Source organism: Podarcis melisellensis, assembly GCF_964234715.1.
Source record: "Podarcis melisellensis genome assembly, chromosome: 8".
Taxonomy (NCBI): domain Eukaryota; kingdom Metazoa; phylum Chordata; class Lepidosauria; order Squamata; family Lacertidae; genus Podarcis; species Podarcis melisellensis.
Window position 1 is genome coordinate 13,616,507 of NC_138540.1, and position 25,015 is coordinate 13,641,521.

The 25,015-nt window shown below is 50.1% G+C and overlaps 1 protein-coding gene across 16 annotated transcripts in view; it reads left to right on the plus strand.

Annotated features, from left to right (window-relative positions):
• HSPG2 (heparan sulfate proteoglycan 2) overlaps positions 1 to 25,015 on the plus strand; it is a 230,985-nt gene that overhangs the window by 141,209 nt on the left and 64,761 nt on the right. For 11 of the 16 annotated variants that reach the window (XM_081923336.1, XM_081923344.1, XM_081923347.1 and 8 more), the window contains 14 exons: positions 4,024 to 4,197; positions 5,645 to 5,755; positions 6,127 to 6,227; positions 7,735 to 7,915; positions 8,995 to 9,054; positions 9,427 to 9,549; positions 10,489 to 10,641; positions 12,018 to 12,160; positions 15,974 to 16,054; positions 18,044 to 18,179; positions 20,621 to 20,772; positions 21,862 to 22,009; positions 23,377 to 23,519; positions 23,612 to 23,747. In XM_081923336.1, coding sequence (XP_081779462.1) covers positions 4,024 to 4,197; positions 5,645 to 5,755; positions 6,127 to 6,227; positions 7,735 to 7,915; positions 8,995 to 9,054; positions 9,427 to 9,549; positions 10,489 to 10,641; positions 12,018 to 12,160; positions 15,974 to 16,054; positions 18,044 to 18,179; positions 20,621 to 20,772; positions 21,862 to 22,009; positions 23,377 to 23,519; positions 23,612 to 23,747 — 1,842 coding nt within the window. The remainder of the gene's footprint in view (positions 1 to 4,023; positions 4,198 to 5,644; positions 5,756 to 6,126; positions 6,228 to 7,734; positions 7,916 to 8,994; positions 9,055 to 9,426; positions 9,550 to 10,488; positions 10,642 to 12,017; positions 12,161 to 15,973; positions 16,055 to 18,043; positions 18,180 to 20,620; positions 20,773 to 21,861; positions 22,010 to 23,376; positions 23,520 to 23,611; positions 23,748 to 25,015) is intronic. The other 5 variants (XM_081923350.1, XM_081923342.1, XM_081923340.1 and 2 more) reach the window with 3 other exon arrangements.

Sequence of the window (25,015 nt, forward strand, 5' to 3'; positions counted from 1 at the left end):
CCTTTGAAGAACTGAAAAGGGCTTTCGCCTCGGAAGAACAACTTCTGCATGTGGATTTACAAAAACCCATGAGAGTGGAAACAGATGCATCCGACCGGGCTATAGGGGCGGTCCTTCTTCAACCGGGGAGGAGTGCGTCGGAGTGGAGACCGTGTGCATTCTTCTCGCGGAAACTGAATAAGTCCGAGAGGAATTACACGGTGTATGACAGGGAACTACTTGCCATTCACGAAGCATTCCGGAGGTGGAGACATTTATTAATTGGGGCACAACACAAGGTGCAAGTGTGCACCGACCACAAAAATTTAGAGTATTGGAGAACAGCTCGAGTGCTCAACCAACGACAAGTGAGATGGGCACAGGAATTCTCCAAATTTAACTTTGAGATTTGTTATGTGCCAGGCCCAGAAAACGTCAGGGCGGATGCGCTCTCACGCAAACCAGAATATTGGGAAGGGGAGGGGGTGATCGAAGAGAGACATGTCATCCCGGAGGACCGCTGGGTGTGTGGGGCGGCGCTGGTGGGGCAACGGGAACTGGTGGAGGAAACGGAAAATGATGAATATGCCCAGGATAAGCTCAGAGGTCTCAGGGGGGAGGGCGAGAGCCCCGGAGGTTTTGAGGAAAGAAATGGGGCATTGTATTACAAAGGGGCACTGTATATACCCGAAGGTGAATTGAGGGGGAGAGTACTCAAGCAGTTGCATGATAGCCCCACGGCGGGACATTTTGGGCAACACAAAACCATGTGGTTGGTTACCAGGGAATTTTGGTGGCCTAAGGTGAGGGAAGATGTAAGGGAGTATGTAAGAGGGTGTGACCAATGTCAGCGAACCAAAGGGGAAAGAAGGGCGCCGGCAGGGTTATTAGAACCTTTACCCACACCAGAACGGCCTTGGGAAGCGATATCAATAGATTTTATGACGGATCTGCCAAGGTCCAAGGGGAAAACAGCCATCATGGTAGTAGTAGACCTGTTAACTAAGATGTGCCATTTTGTAGCATGCTCACATGCAGTCACAGCGGAAGAAACGGCGAAGTTGTTTGTGGAACATATCTTTAGGTTGCACGGGGCTCCCTCGAGGGTGATCTCAGATCGAGGCAAACAATTTACTTCCAGGTTCTGGAGGAAGCTCATGAGCTTGCTACACGTGGAAGTTAATTTTTCAACTGCCCGGCACCCTGAAACCAACGGGCAGGCGGAAAGGGCAAATGGCATTCTTCAACAATATCTTAGGTGTTATGTCAATGACAGAGAGAACGATTGGGTCGAAAAGTTGGCGTTGGCAGAATTTGCCTACAATAATGCGGAGAATGTGTCCACAGGGATGAGTCCCTTTTTGGCTAATTACGGGTGTCACCCCAGGGCATTTCCAGGGGAAGGAGGGGAGAGATGGAGCGTTCCAGCGGCTGAACATTTTGTAGAAGAGATGGAAGCCATCCATCAGCAGCTCCAGCTCAACTTAGAAAGGGCCAAGGCACAATATAAGAAGCAGGCAGACAAGAACAGAAGGGAAGGTGAAACCATAAGGGTGGGGGATCAAGTGTGGTTGTCAACCCAAGGGTTGCCGTTCAAAGGGGGTTGTAAGAAACTGAGGCCCAGAAGATTGGGACCCTTTGAGGTGATTCAGCAGGTCAACCCGGTAGCTTTCAAACTCCGATTACCCAACCACATGAAATTGCACCCAGTGTTCCACAGGTCGTTACTGTCACCATACAGGGGGGGACGTGAAGGGGAGCACGTCAGGGGACCAGCCTTGGAAGAGAGGGAACGCCGCAACCATGTAGCGGAAATCCTCGATTCCAGGTGGAAGGGTAATCAGGTGGAGTATTTGGTGGCGTGGGAAGGGGAACCGGAGTCAGAAAACACCTGGGTAAGTGCAGAGGAAGTCAATGACGAGGTTTTAACAGAAACGTTCCACCAAAGGTTCCCGAGGAAACCTCAGCCTATAGCAAGGTTTAGGAGGGAGTATTTCGGCACCACCGATGAGGAAGAGGAAATGGAAGGGTTCGCGGAGTCGGAGTTGGAAGATGGAGTGGACTCTGATGACGAAGAGTACCTAGAGAGTAGGAACAGCAACAAGTGGAAGGAAGTGTTCGCGACGTCGGAAGATGAGGGAGGTTCTTTCAGGGGTTTTACCTCCTCACCGCCAGTAGGAGAGGAGACGGGAGGGGGTGAAGGGGGCCCTGGAGGGGAGGTGGATGTCAGGGAACTGACATCTAAAGCGCCGCAGGTGCAAAGGCTCCCTGAGGTTGAGAGAGCAGTAGCAGCGGAAGAGGGAACCAGTAGAGGGCGAGCAAGAACTCCAAGGGAAAGTGAGTTGGAGGGATGGCTCAGAGACGCTTCAAGCGAAACCAGTGGGGAGGTCTCAGGACCTCCTATAGGGACACCCACACCTCGACGGAAACTGTCACGCCGAGAGGCCAGACGACGTGTTTCCGTTAAGGAGCTTTTATGTTGGAAACGTTTCCGAAAGCAGCCACTTTCGGATTCTACTAGTGATTGACGCAGCCATGCTGGAGGGGCTCCGTCACAGGCAGAGGTTTGAAAACCTGATCAAACTCTGAGGGACTTGCATTTTACGCACAAGCAGCTCATCGTCCCATCACAGTTGCGAATGTGCATCCCGCACGGATCACGTTCGCAACCCGAGTGTCCACTGTAATCACATTTCGTAGCATCATATCTTCTTATTTAACCTTTTTGGCTCAACTCAAGTTCTTGTGTTCTGAGAGAGAGGGGTGGGGTGGGGAACCTTTTCTTTCTCTCTCTCTTTTTAAAATGTTTATGCTTTTCAGGTTTATACATTTCACTAATTTTACAATCATTTCAGCATTTTAAAACTTGACTTCCTTCCCCCTCCTTCTGCAGTTCCTTAAATTTATTTTTAATACCTTCTGCATATCCAAATTAACTCAATTTGCTCATTTATTCATCTACTTTAAATATATACTCCTACAAAACTTCAGGTTATTACAATAATCCTGCCAGTGTTCTTATCTGTTTACAATTTATCTGTAAATATTCCATAAACCATTTCCATTATTTTATAAAAAGTTTGTTATCTTGATTTCTTATTTTTCCAGTAACTTTTGCCATTTCTGCATATGCCATAAGTTTTTGTACCCATTCTTTCTTTGCTGGGACTTCTTTCAATTTTTGGTCCAGTAACATTCTTGCCGCTGTACAGTAGTAGTATACATGAATAAGTTTCTATAAAGTTTATGTGGTTCTGTCCCTATAATTCCCAATAGAAAAGCTGGGTTTTTTTAAAAAAACAAAAGGTTATTTTAAACATCCTTTTCATTATATATCATTTCCCAGTAAGCTTTAACCTTACTACAAGACCACCACATATGATCGAAAGAACCTTCTTTCTCTTTATGTTTCTGTCCCTATAATTCCCCAAAGAATTAGAATTACAGTTCTTCTTTTGGGAAAAATCTTTTCTTTCTCAGCTTCCTCCTAGGCATGCATCTCTGCATACCATTCTATCCCTAAACCTTTCTTCCTAGAGCGGTTGCCCCTGTCAGGAGTTCAGCCTACACTTGAGTAGGACCCTCGCAGGGACACATGCCCGACTGGCATGTTTCCTCCCTCCTGGTCATTCGTTCATGAGCGTCATAAGCTTTCTTCTGCCCGAACATCACAGCGACCGATGCCAACAGACATCGGCACACTTAGGGATCCGCAGAGTTTCCGCATCATGTGTGACAGACCTCAGCATTTTGGCTAATCTACTTTATTTACATATAAACACACATGGAGCACTGCAACATGGCTCCCTCTCTCTCTCTAGCATCAGACAGCAAAGAGAAAAAGAACAAAGGACAATAGTCCCACTTCACAGAACACAGTAACACAAACATCCTGTCTCCGTCACTTCCCACTCTGTGGAGTCAAAACATATACCGTCATGTGAAAGACAATCCCATGACTGCAATCATGGAGCAGGAATTCTAACAGCCCCATCCCTTCCATCATTTTGGCTGCCCTCATCTGAACCCTTCTCAACTCCGCAGGTACTCCAGACCAGCCAGGCCTCGTTGTGCAAGTCCACCCTCCGCGGACCGCCGTCTCGCAAGGCAGCGAGGTGACCCTGCGTTGCCACGTCAGCGGGGCTCCACCACACTATTTCTACTGGTCCCGCGAAGACGGGCGCCCGGTGCCCAGCACCACCCAGCGCAGGCAGCAAGGTGGGTTACTGTCAGGGACTGGGCAGAGGCGGAATGGTTGAGACAGCCTCCCCAGCTTGACTGTTTGAGGGAGAAGGAAGAGGACGGCAGTTCAGATTCACAACAGGAGTTTGAGGGAGGTTGCCGCTCAGAGGCAGATGAGGCGAAAAGTTGGGAAATAATGTGAGAGGAGGAGGTGGAAGAGGAAGCGCCAGGGGGGCGACAGCTGATGGACACAGTGTCTTTAGAAAGCATTCCGGACTTCCCCTCCCAGAACCCGGCGGACCTTGAAAGTAGGGGAGCAAAGAGCTCAAAGGCTGAGGTCACATAGCAGCACCCATAGAAGTGACGAATGAGGAAGTGGGAGAGATGGGGGGTGGAGATTCACTCAGGACAACGCCATTATCCAAGAGGCTAGGTTCTATAGCCTCTCTCTGTAGATATGGAATAAAAAGTGGACGGCAAGAAACATTCCCTTGTCTTTGTACGTTCCCGGGCAACCAGCTGGGAGTCGCTGGCAGCAGCCTGATCGTTACCATCAGGTTTTCAGGGGGAGGGTGGAAACTTTCTCCTGGCTTGGTAAATGAATAAATTCTGAGCCGCTCGGTCTTGCTTAAAAGGAAGATGGCTACCTTCATTCATACGCTGCCTCAGTGGAGAATTGTATGTGTGTCCCCTCCTTACCCACCGTAACACTTACGCACAGACTCCCTCCCAAAGACAGCCTTCTGTAAATTATGTACAATTTTTCTGGGAAAGGGTGTTTAAGGAGATAACAGAAATCACTGGGTTAAAGCTGACCGAAAGTCCAGAGGTAGCATTATTATCCATTTACGATGGGGTGGAAGGTTTGCAGGCTATGAAGGACTTGCTCACAAATTTATTGACAGCTGTATGAATTATTATAGCTAGGAAGTGGAAGGGGCAAGCAGAATATAAAATGGAAAGATGGTATAAAGAGGTGTGTGGGATAGAGCTATTAATGATAAATTGACATGTGCCATTAAGGTAAGAGGGGGAATATGCAGGAGAAATGATTTTGATGAGATGTGGAAGATATGTTTGTAGAATTTGTAATGTTAAAACAGAGAGGGGTCAAACCATTGCAAGAGGTGTTGAAATTTTGGGAGGTTGGATAGTTACAATGGAACAGTCTCAGTGGTGCGGTGCACATTTTTATTCTTATTTATGAATAATAATAATAATAATAATAATAATAATAATAATAATAATAATAATAATTTATACCCTGCCCATCTGGCTTGGCTTCCCTAGCCACTCTGGGCAGTTCACAACAGAATATTAAAAACATAATAAGTCATCAAACATTAAAAACTTTAATAGTCTTCAGATATGATTATTACTTTGAATAATAATAGGAAAAAAGAAGGGCCTACAGGGGGGTTGAACTAGCTGACCCCTGGGAAACCTTCCAGCTCGTCTCCATCTCCCTTGATTTCCTCCCCAGGACTGGAGCTCCACTTCCCCAACATCCAGCCCTCCGAAGCCGGCGTCTACATCTGCACATGCCGGAACCTGCAGTTCAGCAATGCCAGCCGTGCTGAGGTGGTCGTCACAGGTGAGACACACCTTCTTGCTAGGAGTGAACTTCCTTCGCTGGGAAGAGCTTGTAAAGGTGCAGAGCTTGAGATTGGGGCAGGAAGGGGTGGGTGCCGCTTGATGGGAGCCGCAGGAGTCGAGAGGGCTCTTCTATTTAGCATAACTCCTCCCCACTAAACGGACCACGTCCGAGGCTCCCTTTGCTGCCAAAGGCTGGGGGAAATAGGCAAGTTGTCAGCGGTGGCACCTGGCACATTTCCTTGGGGAGAGGATTCCAGAAACGGGACTGGGGAGAGGAAGTGAGACAGCATCCAAGGAAGGGGACGGATCTTGGCAAGGAGAAGGCCACGAGGGAGTCTTTTGTGCATCTCTCTCTCTCTGCTTCTGCAGAAGGCCCCAGCAAGCCCATCACAGTGACCGTGGAGGAGCAGAAGGTGCAGAGCGTGAAGCCAGGGGGAGACGTCACCTTTGTCTGCACAGCCAAGAGCAAGGTGAGCCCCTTTGGCCTTCGTGTGCTCATTTGCTTGCTTGCGTTCCTGTACATCCCACCTTTTGCTTCAAAGAGCTCCCGGTGGCATACACGGTTCTCACCCTACCTCATTTAACGACTCAATCCTCATTCCGCACTTGTAAGAATTGTCAGGAGCTCGTCTTACACTCGAGTAGGATCCTGGTAGAGACACATGCCCGACTGGCATGTTCTCTCCCTCCTGGTTGTTCGTTCGGGAGCTTAAAAATCTTTCTTCAGCCCGAACATCACAGCGACCGATGCCAACAGACATCGGCACACTTAGGGATCTGCGGAGTCTTCGCAACTTGCGTGAGAGACCTTAGCAACTCAGCATTTTGGCTAATCTACTTTATTTACATATAAACACACATGGAGCACTGCAACATGGCTCCCTCTCTCTCTAGCATCAGACAGCAAAGAGAAAGGACAATAGTCCCACTTCACGGAACACAGTAACACAAAACATCCTGTCTCCGTCACTTCCCACTCTGTGCAGTCAAAACATACACCGTCATGTGATAGACAAAAATCCCATGACTGCAATCACGGAGCAGGAATTCTAACAAGAAATCAGCATTTTAATGTGACAGCACTTGTACTTTGCAATTCCCTGCCTATTGACATCAGGCAAATGCCTTTGCTGTGCCCTTTTTGGCACCTGCTAAAAGCATTGCTGTTCAGGCAAACCTCTCCAGACACCTCAAACTATGTGTGTTTTAGTTCTTATTAGCTACCATTGATTTGGCACTGTGGTCTAAACCACCGGCAGTTCGAATCCCTGCGACGGGGTGAGCTCCCGTTGCTCTGTCGTAGCTTCTGCCAGCCTAGCAGTTCGAAAGCACACCGGTGCAAGTAGATAAATAGGTAGCTCTTCAGCGGAAAGGTAAACGGTATTTTCATGCGCTCTGGTTTCTGTCGCGGTGTCCTGTTGCGCCAGAAGCGGTTTAGTCATGCTGGCCACATGACCCAGAAAGCTGTCTGTGGATAAATGCCGGCTCCCTCAGCCTGAAAGTGAGAAGAGCTCCGCAACCCCATAATTGCCTTTGACTGGTCTTAATCATCCAGAGGTCCTTTAACTTTTTAAAAAAAATATCTTGAATATTCTTACATACCTGTTAATGTTTCCAGTGGAGAGTTCTAATATTTTCTTCCATATTTTTTTAAAACCACTTGTAGAGGTTTTCTTATAATCGAGCGACATACAAATTTCATTCAACACATTTAAAGAAATGTCCCTATACATGTTGCATGTTGAAAAACAAATTCTTGTATGGAAGTGCACATTAAAAACAAATGTGCATTGTTATTCTTTTTATCGTTATCATTACTATTATTTTCATTATCATCGTTTAATTTATTACTCACATCTCTGGTGTCAAAAGCCGGGGTGGGGGGGTAGGAGGCTGGTGGAGAGGTAACGCTACCTGTTGAAAAGCTGCCTGTCTTTGGAGTCCCAACTCTCTCCTCCCCTGGCTGCCCACCCCCAGTCTCCTGCCTACACCCTGGTATGGACACGCCAGAACAATGGGAAGCTGCCCAGCCGGGCCATGGACTTCAATGGGATCCTCACCATACGCAACGTCCAACCAGAGGATGCCGGGATCTACGTCTGCACAGGGTCCAACATGTTCGACATGGACGAAGGGGTCGCCACCCTCTACGTGCAAGGTAGGGACGGAGAAAGGGGGCTGCATGCTCAGGGTGCTCCGAGGCTGCAGGCACAGCCAGATCGTGGCTTAACACCACACCCAACCCTTGCCCACCTGGCCACAGGCTGCTTTTGTAGCCCTGGGCACACGGCAACTGAGCACGCTCATCTCTGCCAAAATGTCACGAAAGATGGCTCCCACCTGTTGCTTCTTGGGGGTAATGGGAGTTGGGGGTTCAGGCGGTGGGATCAGAGAGGTCCATTCACCTCCTTTCTCCTGCTCGGAAGCCAGGAGAGCCTCTGCCAGTCAGTGCAGACAATACTGAGCTGGAGGGGCTCCGTAGAAGACTGCTCCCTGCGGTCCCGGGTCTGAAGGGAAGGGATTATGGCTGAGTTCTAGAGCAGCTGCTTGGCATGCAGAAGGTCCCACGTTCCGTCCTGGGCTGCGTCTCCAGGTAGGGCTGGGGGAAAGGATCCCCATCTGAAAACTTGGAGAGCTGCTGCCAACCAGTGTAGACAATACCGAGCTAGGTGGACCTTAACTTAGATCCTGTTCCTGACTTTCTCAGTACCACGGGGACCAGAGGCTTTCTTTAGTTTTAGTGTGAGGCAGTAGCTCTGTGGCAGAGCTGCTGCTTTGCATGCAGAGGGTCCCTTGTTCTGCCCCCAACATACCGTATTGGCCCACATATAAGCCGCACCCACAAATAAGCCGCACCTTTAAAATTCAAGGGGGGGCAGGAGAGAAAAAAGACAATACCCAAATATAAGCACCTCCCTTAAAATTCCACAGGCATTCACACCAGTAAATGGCAAGTGTAGAAGGAAATCCTACAGCGTGACCGTAAAAGCCAGTTTTTGTAAGGTCATGAATTTGAGCCGCACTTTAACTTTTCACGGTCGGAATTTGGGGGGAAAAAAGGTGTGGCTTATATTCAGGACAATATGGTACATCTCCAGGGACAATCCATTTCTGATCCACTGGGCAAAGATCTCCAGCTCTGGAAAACGATCCCTTGGGTGCCCGGGGGTCCCTGCCATTGGCCAGGCCCTCATCCTCCCTGGGCCTGGTTTTCACGTCCCTCTCCCTCGCCCGCAGCTCCGTCCAAGACCCAGATGTTCTACGGACCTGTAGAAGTGGTAGAAGGCCACAGGCCCTGTAAGTCGGTTTTGGGCCCCACTTGCATGCCCCATTGTCCATCGCTGCAAGGTTTCGGTTTCATACCCTCACACTGGAGTCCTTTCCACCTCTTTCTCCTCCTCTTCTGCATGGGTTTTGATGGCATGTGTGATGGGTTGTTGACACTCCTGTTTCCTACACCCACCCACCACCCTGCGCTACAGTCATCAGCATCATGCATACTTCATGTCTAGGGTGACATCCATTTGCTTGTGCATGCTCAGTTCCTTTCCTGATTCTTGAGGGCACAGCACACAAGCCTTTCTCCATCGCTGTTCTGAAATGGCCACCAGCATGGACTCCCACTCCGGCTTCCCAGAGCCGCCTTAAACTTTCCTCTCCCCAATTTAGCTGGACCCGCGGTCCACCCCATGGCCACCATTGAGCCCTCGCAGCTGAGCGTCCAGCCAGGACAAGCGGCCGAGTTCCGCTGCATCGCTACCGGGAGCCCAGAGCCCACGGTGGAGTGGATTGGTAAGCTTCCTGCTAGGTGACGCCGTGGCCCCCGTCTCTGAAAGGTCACCTTCCGTCAGGCATCCCCAGGAATTTTCCAGGGGACCTGGACTTGTAAAAGGGTAAAAGAGTATTGTAAGTGATCCATAACAAATTGGGGAAAAAATAATAACTCCTCTATCTCCTCTGAGAGCCAGTGTGGTTGTAGTAGTTAAGAGCAATGGACTCGTAATCTGGTGAACCGGGTTCGATTCACAGCTCCTCCACATGCAGCTGCTGGGTGACCTTGGGCTAGTCACACTTCTCTGAAGTCTCTCAGCCTCACTCACCTCTCAGAGTGTTTGTTGTGGGGGAGGAAGGGAAAAGGAGATTGTTAGCTGCTTGTAAAGGTAAAGGGACCCCTGAGTAGTTCCAGTCGTGACCGACTCCGGGGTTGCGCGCTCATCTCGCTTTACTGGCCAAGGGAGCCGGCGTTTGTCCGCAGACAGCTTCCAGGTCATGTGGCCAGCATGACTAAGCCTCTTCTGGCGAACCAGAGCAGCACACAGAAACGCCGTTTACCTTCCTGCCAGAGCGGTACCTATTTATCTACTTGCACTTTGACGTGCTTTCGAACTCCTAGGTTGGCAGCAGCAGGGACCGAATAACGGGAGCTCACCCCGTCGCGGGGATTCAAACCGCCGACCTTCTGATCGGCAAGCCCTAGGCTCTGTGGTTTAACTCACAGTGCCACCCACGTCCCTTTTTAGCTGTTTGTAGGCATGGCCAAACTCAGCCCTCCAGAAGTTTTTGGACTGCAATTCTCATCATCCCTGACAACTGGTCCTGTTAGCTAGGGATGATGGGAGTTGTAGTCCCAAAACATCTGGAGGGCTGAGTTTGGCCATCCCTGCCTTAAGGGAAGTGAAAGGCGGGATATCAAGTCTAAACACTTCTTCTTCTTCTTCTTCTCTCTATCAGGTGGACAAGGGGGCGTCATCTCCTCCAAAGCCGTCATCCAGGGTGGGATCCTGCGCTTCCCGGCAGCGGAGCCTTCCGACGAAGCCCAGTATTTGTGCCGTGTGCGGAATAGCGCCGGACAACATATGGCCCGTGCCTTCTTACAAGTACACAGTACGTTGTGCCCGGGCGAGAAGTGGGTGGCACCCATTTGACCCGTCTCTGGGGGTGCCGAATGTGCCCTTGCAGGTGGAGATAGTCCTCCTGCTCCCAGGTCAGGCCAAAGGGAACCCACCTTGTTCAGCCACTGATAATGTTATCCTCCTCCATGTGTCTAATCTTCTTTTAAAGTCACCCAAGTTGGTGGGGAGTCTGGAGCCAGCACTGCTAATAATATTGCCTAGTGGTGGGCAGAGAAAAGAAGCCCTTTTGCCGCTCTGGCTTCATTGACAGAAAGGGCAGCCATCAGGGTGGCTAAAAATAAATGATTAAAAAAAAGGTTTTTTTTAAAAAAATCAGATTTTTAAAAATTTAAATCATTACATTTTTAAAATAGAATGCTTTTGGAAGAAAAACCTATCTAAAGATAGTTTTCCAATTAAGTTACATTATAGTCCAAAGGCTATTCATCAGGAAGTGAGGATTTTTAAAAAGTTTTTCATGTGTGCTAAAACTCAGTCTAAGTTTTTTTTTAAATTGTTGAACCACATCAGTTAACAACCATGGATGCATCTGCTATAATGTTATTATTTTAGTTAAATAAATTGTTTAAATTGTTATTAAGGAAATGGTTATTTTTCTCCTTCTGATGAAGTACAGCAGAAAAGTTGTCCAAATATAAACAGTTATTAAACCTCACAATAATTTCATCGTTATCAGTCTATTTATTTCTAATAGCAGTCCTACCACCCCAAAAAAATGTTTAGGGGGTACTCTCATTTTGACTCAAGAAAAATCACCATTTTATAGTTCAAATCAGGAAAAAGAAATACAGTAAATGGACAAAATGGACAAAAATTCACAAAATGTATGTGTACCCCTGCGTATCCCCAGAAAAAAACCACTGTCTAATAGTATAACCAAATCAGTAATTTTTGATATAACTGTAAAAACTACTCTGATAATTTATTATTCCAAAAATGAAACCTTCATTTGGTTTTCAATATTAAGATGATACCAACAAAAATGAGTCTTTCTATTTTTTTTTTAAAAAAAGATTTAAATCGGGCATAGGCAAACTCGGCCCTCCAGATGTTTTGGGACTACAACTCCCATTATCCCTGACCATTGGTCCTGTTAGCTAGGGATGATGGGAGTTGTAGTCCCAAAACATCTGGAGGGCCCAAGTTTGCCTATGACTGATTTAAATCAAGTCTTACTAACTAGTGATTTAAATCGATTTGATTTAAATCAAATCCACCTGGCAGCCATCTCTGTCAAGTATCTTGGGGGGGGGGTCCCTCCCTTCCCTAGGCCAGGTCAAGAGGAGCTGGGGGGGGGGGAATTGGAGGGGAAGAGGTGGGTTCACCTGCCGCTCTGCTCTTCCTCAGGTGCCAGCATCCCGCAAGTGCAGGTGAGCCCAGAACGGACAGAGGTCCACGAAGGGAGCACCGTGAGGCTTTACTGCCGAGCTGGAGGCTCCCCTGCTGCCACCATCACCTGGGAAAAAGAAGGCGGCCGCTTGCCCCCACAGGTGAGTTTTGGAAGAATAGGGGGCGATGGGCTTCTCTAGGCCTCCCCACCACTGAAAATGTCAGTGTCAAAGGGGATTCAAGGAGGAGAGGAAAAAGGGGCCCAGGATGGGAGAGGCAGATGATGTTAGCTGGAAGCCGTCCCCCCTGCTCCAAAATAAAAGCCCTAATGGTGCTTCATCTTAGGGTTGTCTGCCCTTACTCAGCCGTGAAGCAAAGGCACTCTGCACGTGCCTAAGGCTACTCTTGTTCCTCGCTACTCCTTCGCATAGAAGCCAGCTCTACACATTTGCAAGGGATTGTGCTCGCCTAGTTGCATGTTTCGGTGAGCGTGTACGCAGGACCGCAGACAGGGCACACTTTTGAGAAGTTACAGTAGGGATGTTCTCACGTTACATTGAACAAGTGTACCATCTAAGTACCTGTTATAAGAAAAAACTTCTCCTTTTCCCTTATGAGGTATCCAGGAGCCCATATAGAGTCCTTAAGTGGGTTCCCTATCTGTAGGAGAAAATAACAGAGGCCAACCAGAGAATATTGAGAAACCTGATCTTTATTCAACTGTTGCAACAGGGTCCCCACTCACCACACGCAGGAGGGAGGAGAACTCTGAACAACGGTGTGCAAGCCCCTATAAAGAGTTTTGAAATTGCCCACCTTGTAGCTCAAGACCACGGCCTAAAACATCATACATACCGTATTTTTCGCACCATAGGACGCACTTTTTCCCCTCCAAAAATGAAGGGGAAATGTGTGTGCGTCCTATGGTGCGAATACAGGCTTTCGCTGAAGCTGGAGAGCGAGAGGGGTCGGTGCGCACGGACCACTCTCACTCTCCAGGCTTCAGGAGAGCCGCAGCGCCAGTCCCACAAGGTCGGGGGACAGCGGGGAGGCGGAACACCACCATCCCGCTGTCTTCCGATGTGGTTTGGAGGCTGACGGCGGGGAGACGCGTGCTTCTCCCGGCCGCCAGCCCCGCAAGCTCCGGGGACAGCTGGGAGGCGCAGCGCGTCCTCCCTCTGTCCCTGGACCTGATCTGCAGGCGGGCGACGGGGAGAAGAGCGCTTCTCCCCGCTGCCTGCCCCGCAAGCTCCGGGGACAGCTGGGAGGCGCAGCGCGTCCTCCCTCTGTCCCCGGACCTGATCTGCAGGCGGACGACGGGGAGAAGAGCGCTTCTCCCCGCTGCCTGCCCCGCAAGCTCCGGGGACAGCTGGGAGGCGCAGCGCGTCCTCCCTCTGTCCCCGGACCTGATCTGCAGGCGGGCCGCGGGGAGAAGAGCGCTTCTCCCCGCCGCCTGCCCCGCAAGCTCCGGGGACAGCTGGGAGGCGCAGCGCGTCCTCCCTCTGTCCCCGGACCTGATCTGCAGGCGGGTGACGGGGAGAAGAGCGCTTCTCCCCACCGCCTGCCCCGCAAGCTCCGGGGACAGCTGGGAGGCGCAGCGCGTCCTCCCTCTGTCCCCGGACCTGATCTGCAGGCGGGCAACGGGGAGAAGAGCGCTTCTCCCTGCTGCCTGCCCCGCAAGCTCCGGGGACAGCTGGGAGGCGCAGCGCGTCCTCCCTCTGTCCCCGGACCTGATCTGCAGGCGGGCGACGGGGAGAAGAGCGCTTCTCCCCGCTGCCTGCCCCGCAAGCTCCGGGGACAGCTGGGAGGCGCAGCGCGTCCTCCCTCTGTCCCCGGACCTGATCTGCAGGCGGGCGACGGGGAGAAGAGCGCTTCTCCCCGCTGCCTGCCCCGCAAGCTCCGGGGACAGCTGGGAGGCGCAGCGCGTCCTCCCTCTGTCCCCGGACCTGATCTGCAGGCGGGCCGCGGGGAGAAGAGCGCTTCTCCCCGCTGCCTGCCCCGCAAGCTCCGGGGACAGCTGGGAGGCGCAGCGCGCCCTCCCGCTGTCTCCCGACCTGGTTTGGAGGCTGGCGGAGGGCTTCCTCCTCCCCCAGCCCCGAAAGCTCCCAGAGCGATGCCAAAGCTGCGCGCAGCTTCGGCATGGCTCTGGGTCCCGTTCTGGGGGAGGGGGAAGCTCGGGCTTCCCCCGCCCCAGCCCCGCGTCTCCAGCCGGGAGACGGTTGCGGGGGGCTGCTTTAGCCCCGCGCGTGCTCTCCCGGCTGGAGAGGTGACGCTCGGCTATGGAGGCTCCTGCCATAGGCACGCGTCACCTCTCCAGCCGGGAGAGCACGCACGGGGCTAAAGCAGCCCCCCGCGACCCTCTCCTGGCTGGAGAGGTGACGCACGCCTATGGCAGGAGCCTCCATAGGCGCGCGTCACCTCTCCAGCCGGGAGAGCACGCACGGGGCTAAAGCAGCCCCCCGCGACCCTCTCCCAGCTGGAGAAGTGATCCGCGCCTATGGCAGGAGCCTCCATAGGCGCGCGTCACCTCTCCAGCCAGGAGAGCACGCACGGGGCTAAAGCAGCCCCCCGCGACCCTCTCCTGGCCTGAGAGGTGACGCGCGCCTATGGCAGGAGCCTCCATAGGCGCTCGTCACCTCTCCAGCCGGGAGAGCACGCACGGGGCTAAAGCAGCCCCCCGCGACCCTCTCCCAGCTGGAGAAGTGACGCGCGCCTATGGCAGGAGCCTCCATAGGCGCGCGTCACCTCTCCAGCCGGGAGAGCACGCACGGGGCTAAAGCAGCCCCCCGCGACCCTCTCCCGGCTGGAGAGGTGACGCGCGCCTATGGCCGCTGCTCCCTGACCTGCTCTTTGGGGCTGGTGGTGGGCTTCCCCCGCCAGCCCCAAAGAGCAGGTCGAAAGGAACCTGAAGCCTGGAGAGCGAGAGGGGTCGGTGCGCACCGACCCCTCTCGCTCTCCAGGCTTCCAAGGTAGCCGCCTGAACACACCTTAAACGGCACCTTGTTTTAGAACGGGAAAACAAAAGGGGGAAAATTCTCCCACTCTCTGCGCAGAGCCTCCTGCCGCTTCGCTGAAGGGGCGCTGGGCAGAGAGCAGAAGAATTTTTTTCCCTTGTTCTCCCCCCTCTAAAACAAGGTGCGTCCTATTGTCCGGTGCGTCCTATGGTGCGAAAAATACGGTACATACATCACAGAAAGAGGCAGTCTACAACAGAAATCCTGTTTGCCAGGATACCTGACAGTGGTCACTGATTGCTTTACTTGGGTAGCCTGGCCATTCTTTTGTGATGGTTAATAGTTTAGTTCCTGAGTCCAAGTTGGAGGCTTGCCCTATTAGTACACAAATACACCCTTAAGACAGGATTTGTAAGCAAAAGACAATGGAAAGGCTTTCCCCATTTTCCTCCCTTACTGCAGAGGAATATTTGAAGTCACTGGGGGAGTTAAAATGGCTTCAGGATTGCTCTCCTGTACTATTTCAGACACATGGTTTATATATTAAATGTATTTTAATATTTTGTTGGAAGCCGCCAGAGTGGCTGAGGAAGCCTAGCCAGATGGGTGGGGTATAAATAATAATAATAATAATAATAATAATAATAATAATAATAATAATTATTATTATTATTATTATTATTATTATTATTATTATTATTATTATTATTATTATTATGTTTGCCTTGTACATTCATGAACATTCAGTTTATATTTGAGACCGTAGAATTCTTATAACACTGTGTTCCCAAATACTTGAGCTGTACAACCTGCCCAGCATCCCATCCTTCGCTGACTTTGTCACTGTTCAACTTTTGTCTCCTGGAATTTGTGGGAGCTTGTTCCTGGCAGGGACTTAGGCCAGGCCACGAGATCCTTCCTTCCTTCCTCCCTTCACTCTCTTCCTCTTCCTTCTGTCTCCTCTGGGCTCCCCTCTCCTGCTCCCTTCCTCTCTTTCTTTCTTCCTCCTCCCCTGGATAGGCTCTCTCCGTCTTTGGCTTCTTCCACTTCCAAGGTGACAGCCTGGAGGTTCTCCAGCGGCGGATCCAGGAGCTCCAACAGGTAGCCCTCTGCACTAGCCTCTCCTTGGCCTCTTTTGCTTCCCCCTCCATTTCCTAGCTGATTTCTGTCTCTTTGTTGCTTCCAACTAAGCATACTCAGAGTAGAGCCATTGGAACCAATAGACCTAAGTTGGTTATGTCCTTTAACTTCAGTGAGTCTATTCTGAGTAGGGCTAGCACTGGACACAATCCCCGCCTCTCCATTTTACACTTCCTGTCCTTCTGGTTCTCTGGCAAGGATGGGCAGATTTGTCACTTTCAATTTGTCATTTTTTCCAGTTTTTAAGTTCAGTTCTCTATACCAGTTTGTAATTTATTTTTTAAATTCCACATTAAAATTCATCAGTATTTGAGTGCAGATTTCTCCCAATACAGTCGTACCTTAGAAGTCAAACAGTATCAATTCCGGAAGTCCTATTCAACTTCCAAAACATTCGAAAACCAAAGCTCGGCTTATGATTGGCTGCAGGAAGCTCCTTCAGCCAAATGGAAGCCGTGGAAGCCCCATCAGACATTTGGGAGCCAAAACGTTTGAGAACTAAGCTGTTCAAAAACCAAGGTACAACTGTACACACTTCTTTTGTTTTTTTAAACCAGTTTGATCTAAATTGCAAAGCAATAATTTCCCTAATGCAGTGCATTTTTGTACATGGTTTTCAATCATACATGCAGTCGTAGCCTCAATTTAGGCTGGCGTGCGTGTTTTTATATATACTGCTTAGCTGGACAGCTGCACTGCGAAATTCAGAGGAGTGCGTACTTTGATGGGTGGTTGCATGCTGGGCTGTGTCCAACTTAAGTTCTCCTCAGAGCAGACCCTTTGAAATTGATGAACCTGTTAGTCCTATCCATTGACTTCACTGGGTCTGCTCAGAGTGGCACCAGAATTGGGTACAACACAGCATTTAAGAGTATGCCAATTAAGTTCACCTTTTAAATGTGAACGGGATTGAATTCTGCTCCACATTTATTCTCCGGTGGGGAGGAAAGAGGTCCATTCTCATCCTGCCATCTGCCCCAGGCCTCCCTCGCACATCTACCCCTCCTGAACATGCCTCAGAAACCACAAGCCACAGGGTTTATGTGGGATGCCTGCGTTCTCCACCAGTTGCAGCTTCAAGAGGAAAATGGGGAGGAAAATGTTTCCCTTCCCCCGACCCGTCTAACATTAATCCATTTGTTTGCTTGCTTGCTTACTTGGATAGAGAGGTTTCTCTCCAAATCGGAGCTGTCTGAAGCAGCTGTTTGCTAAGCTTTCGACTCCAACTCAGCCCCATGCTCCCATCAACCCCAGTGCCATACAGCTGAGCTGAATGGGGCCGACTGGGTGTTGGAGCGTAAAGTGTCTGGAGGGCAGCATGCTGGGGCCGATTGAGCAATCACCACAATTGGCCGATAGCGTCACTTCTAGGAAAAGCAAACTGAATCCTTCAAATGCATTTGTGGAGACGGCCCTTTGCTCAGTCACCATCAGATGCTTGCTGTGGATTAAAGGTAAAGGGACCCCTGACTGTTAGGTCCAGTCATGGCCAACTCTGAGGTTGCGGCGCTCATCTCGCTTTATTGGCCGAGGGAGCCGGCGTACAGCTTCTGGGTCATATGGCCAGCATGACTAAGCTGCTTCTGGCGAACCAGAGCAGCGCACGGAAACGCCGTTTACCTTCCCGCCAGAGTGGTACCTATTTATCTACTTGCACTTTGACGTGCTTTCGAACTGCTAGGTGGGCAGGAGCAGGGATGGAGCAACAGGAGCTCACCCCGTCACGGGGATTCGAACCGCCAACCTTCTGATCGGCAAGTTCTAGGCTCTGTGGTTTAACCCACAGCGCCACCCGCGTCCCTTGCTGTGGTTTACATGGCTTCATTTTAGGCAATCTGGCAGGGGCACATCAGAGGCCTGCCTAGCACCCAGCATGGCCTGTGGGGCATTGGAGCTCAGCCGCAGCTCCAGAAACACTCCAGTGACTCTCCTCTTCCTCCTTGCCCACAGTCCCGTGCAGAGAGGACAGACATTGCCACCTTGGTCATCCCCTCTATCACTGTGGCTGACGGCGGGGTGTACCACTGTGTGGGGAGCAGCGCATCAGGAGTCGGTCGGGCAAGAATCGAGGTGATGGTCATCCGAGGTAAGTAGAGGGTTTTCTTCAGACTGGGCCTTGGTGGCCATTAGCCTCACACAGAGACTTCACCATCGGGGTCCTGGCAGGATTTTTTGAAAGGACACATTCACACTGAACATCCAAAGCACTATGACACTATTTATACAGTCATCATGGCTTCCCCCAAAGAATTCTGGGAGCTGTAGTTTGGTAAGGGTGCTGAGAGGTCTTAGAAGGTACCTCCTCACTGAGCTACAGTTCCCAGAGTTCCCTGGGAAGAGGGATTGATTGTTAAAACCACTCCAGCAATTGTAGCTCTGGCGACTTTCTTGGCAGGATTCATTGCAGGTTAGGAGCTCCTGGCGACAATGCATTGGCAGAGATAACTATGTACAGTGGTACCTTGGTTCTCAAACTTTATCCGTTCCGGAAGTCTGTTCCAAAACCAAAGCACTCCAAAGCCAAGGCATACTTTCCCATGGAAAGTAACACAAAACGGATTAATCCGTTCCAGACTTTTAAAAGCTACCCCTAAAACAGCCATTTAACATGAATTTTTCTATCTAACGAGACCATTGATCCATAAAATGAAAGCAATAATCAATGTACTGTACAGTCATACCTCATGTTGTGTCCGCTTCAGGTTGTGTGTTTCGTCTTCCATCCCGCCGCAAACCGGAAGTACAGGTTACTTCCGGGTTTCGCCCTTTGCGCATGTGCAGAAGCACTAAAATGCGCTTCGGACTTGCGCAGAAGCACTAAATCGCACCCCCACGTGTGCGCAGATGTGGCGCTTCAGCTTACACCAGTCCCATGTTACAAACGGGCCTCCGGAACGGATCCTGTCCGTAACACGAGGTTCCACTGTACTGTAAAATCAATCAATCAGTAGCTGAACTGGGTTCTGCACAGTTACAAAAACAAATTAACCAAAAAAGCCTCAAATGCAAAATAAAGAGCAAAAACAAAAGCGCCAAACTTAATGTTCCAGAAGTCCGCTTGACTTCTGGAATGTTTGAAAACCAAGGTGCAGGCGTCCTGGAAACAATAGCCGACAGCTGCATTGGGCGTTAGGCTTCCAAAAAAAGTTCAAAAACCAGAATACTTCTGGGTTTTTGGCATTTGGGAACCAAGGCGTTTGAGACCCAAGTTACCACTGTAGTGATTAATGATAACCAGGCTATAATTCTTGGTTATCAAATTATCTCTGAAGAACAGAGATAACAGGGATTCACTTCCAATGCTCTGAAAGGGCTGCTTTCTTGCCAAGGGACTGAGAAACCTTAAATGTTAAATGTTCGGAAAAAGTCAGAAGCCCAAGGCAGTATAATTTTCTCAACTACTTTTATTCAACATTGTCAGTGACAATGGCTCACTCATAGGAAAACAAAGCCCGAATTCCAGAACTACACAATGAAAGCTCCAACAAGAACTGACCGTTGACAGTTGACAGTTGAAAGTGCATGCGCTTACATGCCATTAGAACGTTTGTCTACCAACGCTTATACAGTTGGTTAGAACGCACCTTGTAACATAAAAAGTGTTAAACCCAATACATAACAACTTACTTCCGGGTTTTCGGCATTTGGGAACCAAGGCGTTTGAGAACCAAGGTACCACTGTAGTGATTAATGAAAGCCAGGCTATAACTCTTGGTTATCAAATTATCTCTGAGGAACAGAGATAACAGAGATTCACTTCCAGCGCTCTGAAAGGGCTGCTTTCTTGCCAAGGGACTGAGAAACGGACCCAGGCAGGGTATGTAACCTCGAGTGAAAGAACTGTAATTATGCCAAAACAACCACGTAATAGCCCTAGGACTCAGTCCTTAGGGCAAAGATCCGCTAAACCTCCCTTTCCTTAATTATTTCTGAAACTATCTATCTGCCAGTTAAAACGTTCATCTGAAATACAAGCCACCTACTGGCTTAAGAGTTGACGCCACTAAGGGGCTCAAAACAAAACAAAAAGCACGCTTTAATCATACGTACCAAAGAGAGATTTTAAACAGCTTAAAGATTCTCCAACTCAGCGAAACTTTCATTTTACTTCGTTCTATTTTTAATCCTCCGCTTCACTGCTGAATGTGCTGATTGTAACGTGAGGTGCGTTTTGTGGAAAACCCTGAAGGGTAGGCTGCAGAGTTTCGGAGGGACACGTTCGCTGCCTTAGTGAGATTATATATAAACCCACACGCTTGGGAGAAACTCACCAGGAAAAATATTCTGGAGTTTTGAGCAAGTTTCATCAGTTCTTGGCCAATATGGTTGGTGGAAACTCCACTCCAGAGGCAGTCTACCTCTGAATGCCAGTTGTGGCAGGGAGACATGGTGACAAGGGGGGCTTGTTGTGGGGAGACTGCTGTTTTGTACTCTGGCACTGTCTGTGGTCTTCCCGTCCGGTTGTAAATTAGGATGCCAGACTGCATGGGCTCACCTAGGCCTGACCCAGCTTGCTTATCCTTGTAGCTGCAGGCCTTTCTCCGACGGTGAAGATTGAATCGTCGTCCTCTTCAGTCATAGAAGGGCAGACCTTGGATCTGAACTGCATCGTGGCCGGCCAGCCAGCTGCATCCGTCACATGGTACCGGCGAGGAGGCGCCTTGCCTTCCAACCACCAGGTAGGTACAGGTTGGCTGACCGGAGGTGAAGTCCATCAATTTTTGGAAGCCTGCAGGTTCTCCGTCCCCAAGGCAGAGTTGTGAACAAGATAGGCAGGGGCAGTGAAGGCAAGTGATGGAGGTAGCCAGGAGCAGTGAAAGCAAGTGACTGCCTGCTTTAGGGATAGGGAACCTGTCTCTCTAGATCAGCCTTTCTCAACCTGTGGGTCCCCAGATGTTGTTGAACTACAACTCCCATCACCCCTAGCTAGCAAGGCCAGAGCTCAGGGGTGATGGGAGTTGTAGTCCAACAACATCTGGGGAACCGCAGGTTGAGAACCGCTGCTCTAGATGTTGATGGACGCTGAAATTTCGTCATTCTTGGCCAGCATGGCTAGAGGTCATGGGTGGTGATGGGAGTTGTAGTCTAATAACATCCGGAGGGCCATAACTTCCTTGGACCTGCATTAAAAGGAGGAGGTGGTTAGGGAAAATCAAGGCCAGTGACAGTTTAGTTCAGGCATGTGCGGTTCTCTTTCAATTAATGAATTGGGGGAAAAAGTTTTAAAGTACTTTTCAAAACAACAACAACAACAGAGTCCTTTTGCTTTGGGATAATTCAGGCTGAAATTCCCAGGTGTCAAAAAAGGTTATTTATGTATGCCGCTACTGTGGCCCATGTTTCGTTAGCTCAAAAATGGAAAATGAGCGAGGTCCCAAGGAAAGAAGAATGGCAACTCAAGCTGACAGAATATGCACAGCTTGCAGACTTAACATATTGAATTAAGAAAACAAGAACCCACGTTTAGAGAAGATTGGAAAACGTTTATTGAATATATGGGAAATAATTGTGCACAGCTGAAAACGCTGGCAGCATTAAGATAAATTCAACAGTGTAATTAAGCTTTGATGGATGCAATAATGGAATACTGAATGGCTTAGTTTTTGTAAAATATGCAGGGATTTATGTGTAAAATGAACCGTGGAAAGAGAAGAAGGGAAATCATTGATATTTTAAGGATGTAAAAATGAGTATTTTAAATTGTAAAACAGAAAATTTAATAGAAATTATATACAAAAAATAATATGAATGGCTTCCTGTATCCTCAGGTCTACGGGTCCGTCCTGCGCATCCTGCAAGTATCCGCGGCGGACTCGGGCGAGTACGTCTGCCGCGTCAGCAATGGGGCAGGCCCTAAGGAAGCCTCCATCATGGTGACCGTACAACAGCAAGGACACGCACATGGTTCTGCACATGGTAATGCTTTCGGGACCTTTCAGGCCATAGGAGGGGAGAGGGCTCTTGTGCACACACACACATACATATATCGTTGATTATAGGCACCTAACGATAGACAGGTGGCAGGGAGGACATAATGCTTGGAGTCGGACTCTTTGGGTCTCTTCCAACTCTACAATTCTGTGATTCTATGACCTGCCCTCTAGGGCCAAAAACATTTCCCACCTTTGAGTATTTGATGACTGTAGAGGAATGTAGTTTGTTTTTTTTTTGGGGGGGGGGGAAGCTGCCCCATAGCAGTTGGTCCCTTACCTTTCCTGCACCGACCTGGCCACAGTGATCCATGGTCACCTCCAGGCTTGACTACTGTAATTCGCTCTATGTGGGGCTGCCCTTGAAGCTGTCCCAGAAACTCCAGCGGGTGCAGAATGCTGCAGTGAGGCTCCTCACGGGGTCTCTGCCATGGGAGCATATTCACCCAGTGCTTTTCCAGTTGCACTGGTTCCTGGTGGAGTACAGGGTCAGATTTAAGGTGCTGGTTTTGACCTTTAAAGCCCTTCACAGCCTAGGACCCTTGTACCTACGGGACTGCCTCTCCCGGTATGCCCCACGGAGGACCTTAAGGTCTATATATAGCAACACCCTAGAGGTCCCGGGCCCTAAGGAAGTTAGATTAGCCTCAACCAGAGCCAGGGCCTTTTCAACACTGGCTCTGGACTGGTGGAACGCTCTGTCTCATGAGACCAGGGCCCTGCAGGATCTGATTTCTTTCCGCAGGGCCTTTAAGACAGAGTTGTTCCATCTGGCCTTTGGCTTGGAGCCAATTTGATTCCCCCCCCCTCTTTCTTTTTCCTTTTTCCTTTCTCCTCCTGCGATGAGGCTGCATTTTAATATTTTAATGTTTCAATATTTTAATGTGGTATTTTAATCTTGTTTTTAAGTTGTATTCATTCAACTTGGTTTTATTATTGCTTGTTAGCCACCCTGAGCCCGACCTTGGCTGGGGAGGGCGGGGTATAAATAAAAATTATTATTATTATTATTAGTATTGCAGCCCGCTTTACCCCATTGCCTCCCAACTTGTTACAAACTGTTTTTAATGTTGTTTTAGCATTGTATCTCACCCTGTATCTTAGGGTGAAGAGCGGGCAAGAAAGAAATTAATGCAGTGGGGTGGGGCCCTTCCTCTCCCCGCCCATGCTATGGGTCTCCCGAGGTACTCTTGTCCCATTTTTCCTGCGTCTCCGGAGGGAGTGCAAGGAAGGGAGGGCGCAATGCTCCCCCCTGCAAGACGACGAGGCTTCCCAGAAGCTGCTGGCTGTCCCTGGTTGGGAGCAGGGCGCTGGGCCTCTCGAGTCTGATCTGAGCCCTTCTTATCTCCGTAGACACCCCACCAGTCAGGATCGAATCTTCATCACCGTCCATCACTGAGGGGCAAGACTTGGAGCTGAGCTGCCTCGTCACAGGCCAGTCGCGGGCCAGGGTCACGTGGTACAAGCGAGGAGGGTCACTCCCGGCAAATCACAAGGTATGGAGTTGGTCTGTGTGCCCAGCCAACGATGCCCACAAACCCAGCTCCAGGGGGACTCAGACTGTCCCTTTGCCCCCTCCACCCTGCAGATATCTGGCTACCATTTGAGGATCCTGGCGGCCACAGCAGCAGACTCCGGAGAATATGTGTGCCGGGTGAGCGACGCCAACAGCGGGGCGGTGCAAGAAGCCTCCATTGTGGTCACCGTCTACAGCACCTCCCAGAGTGAGTCAAACAATGCTCTGGCCATGCGCTGCCTTGCCAGTCGGAGGCAGTGAATACCAGCTGCTGGAAACCGCAACTGGGGGGAGAGTTTCTCTTTCGCTCGGGTCATGTTTGTGGGCTTCCCTTGGGGCATGGGCTGGGCAGTGGTGTAGCAGGGGTTGCCAGCTCCCAGGGCAAGGCAAGTATCCTCAGAACTGCCCGCTGATAGGCTGGAACAAAGGGGCAATAGCTCGGTGACCTACCTGAGTGGCAGCCATGGCAGCCCATGAGCGTCAAGCATTGCAGAGAGGGGGGCGGGGGATTGGTTGGGAGTCCATGCAGAGAAGGAGCCCTAGCAACTGTCCGTCACCCAAATTTGTTCCTCATTCCGCCCATGCGAACACTGGGAGATTTTCTGTGTGCCCTTGGCCTGACCCAGTAGCCAGACACTTCTTAGGTTTATAGGCTAAGCCAGGCATCCCCAAACTCGGCCCTCCAGCTGTTTTGGGACTACAATTCCCATAACCCCTAACTAACCACTGGTCTTATTAGCTAGGGATAATGGGAGTTGTAGTCCCAAAACAGCTGGAGGGCCGGGTTTGGGGATGCCTGGGCTAAGCGTTTAATTTCTCCTGTTGTGGTTATCATCCTTGGCTGCCGGTCTCCGGAGTACCCTTGTAAAAGGTACCCTCCATCCTTCAACCGAAGGTGCCACCTTGCTGCATCAGGTCCAGGGAGGTTAGGGGGCAATGGGCCACCTGCCAGTATGGGGGTCCATGTACCAGACCATGATATCCATTGATGCCAGTCCTGGTTTTTAGCGTTTTAGAGAGGATTGCATCTCCGTGGCAGAGCAACTGCTTGGCATGCAGAAGGCTCCAGGTTAAGTTCTCTGGCAGGTGGGGCTGCGAAGAGACTCCCTCCCTGCCTGAATCCCCGGAGAAGCATTGCTGCCAGCCAGTGCATGCAGCACTGAGCTAAAGGGAACAAAGGTCTTCCCGCGATCCTTTTAAAAGCAAGCCTTCATTCACAATCCTGAGGACTAGAATCTTGGTGGGGTTTTTATGGGAAGGGCCTTAGCTCTGTGGAGCTTTGCATGGAGAAGGTCTCAAGTACAGTCGCTGGCAGCATCTCCAGGTGAGGTTTGAGAAAACTCCCTGAGCCTGTGGAAAGGCTCCACCGGTCAGTGCAGACAATTCCTGGCCAGATGGGCCAATTAGCTGTATCTGTATAAGGCAGCTTCATCTGCCTTATACAGCGTGGTGTAGTGGTTAAGAGCGGTGGACTCG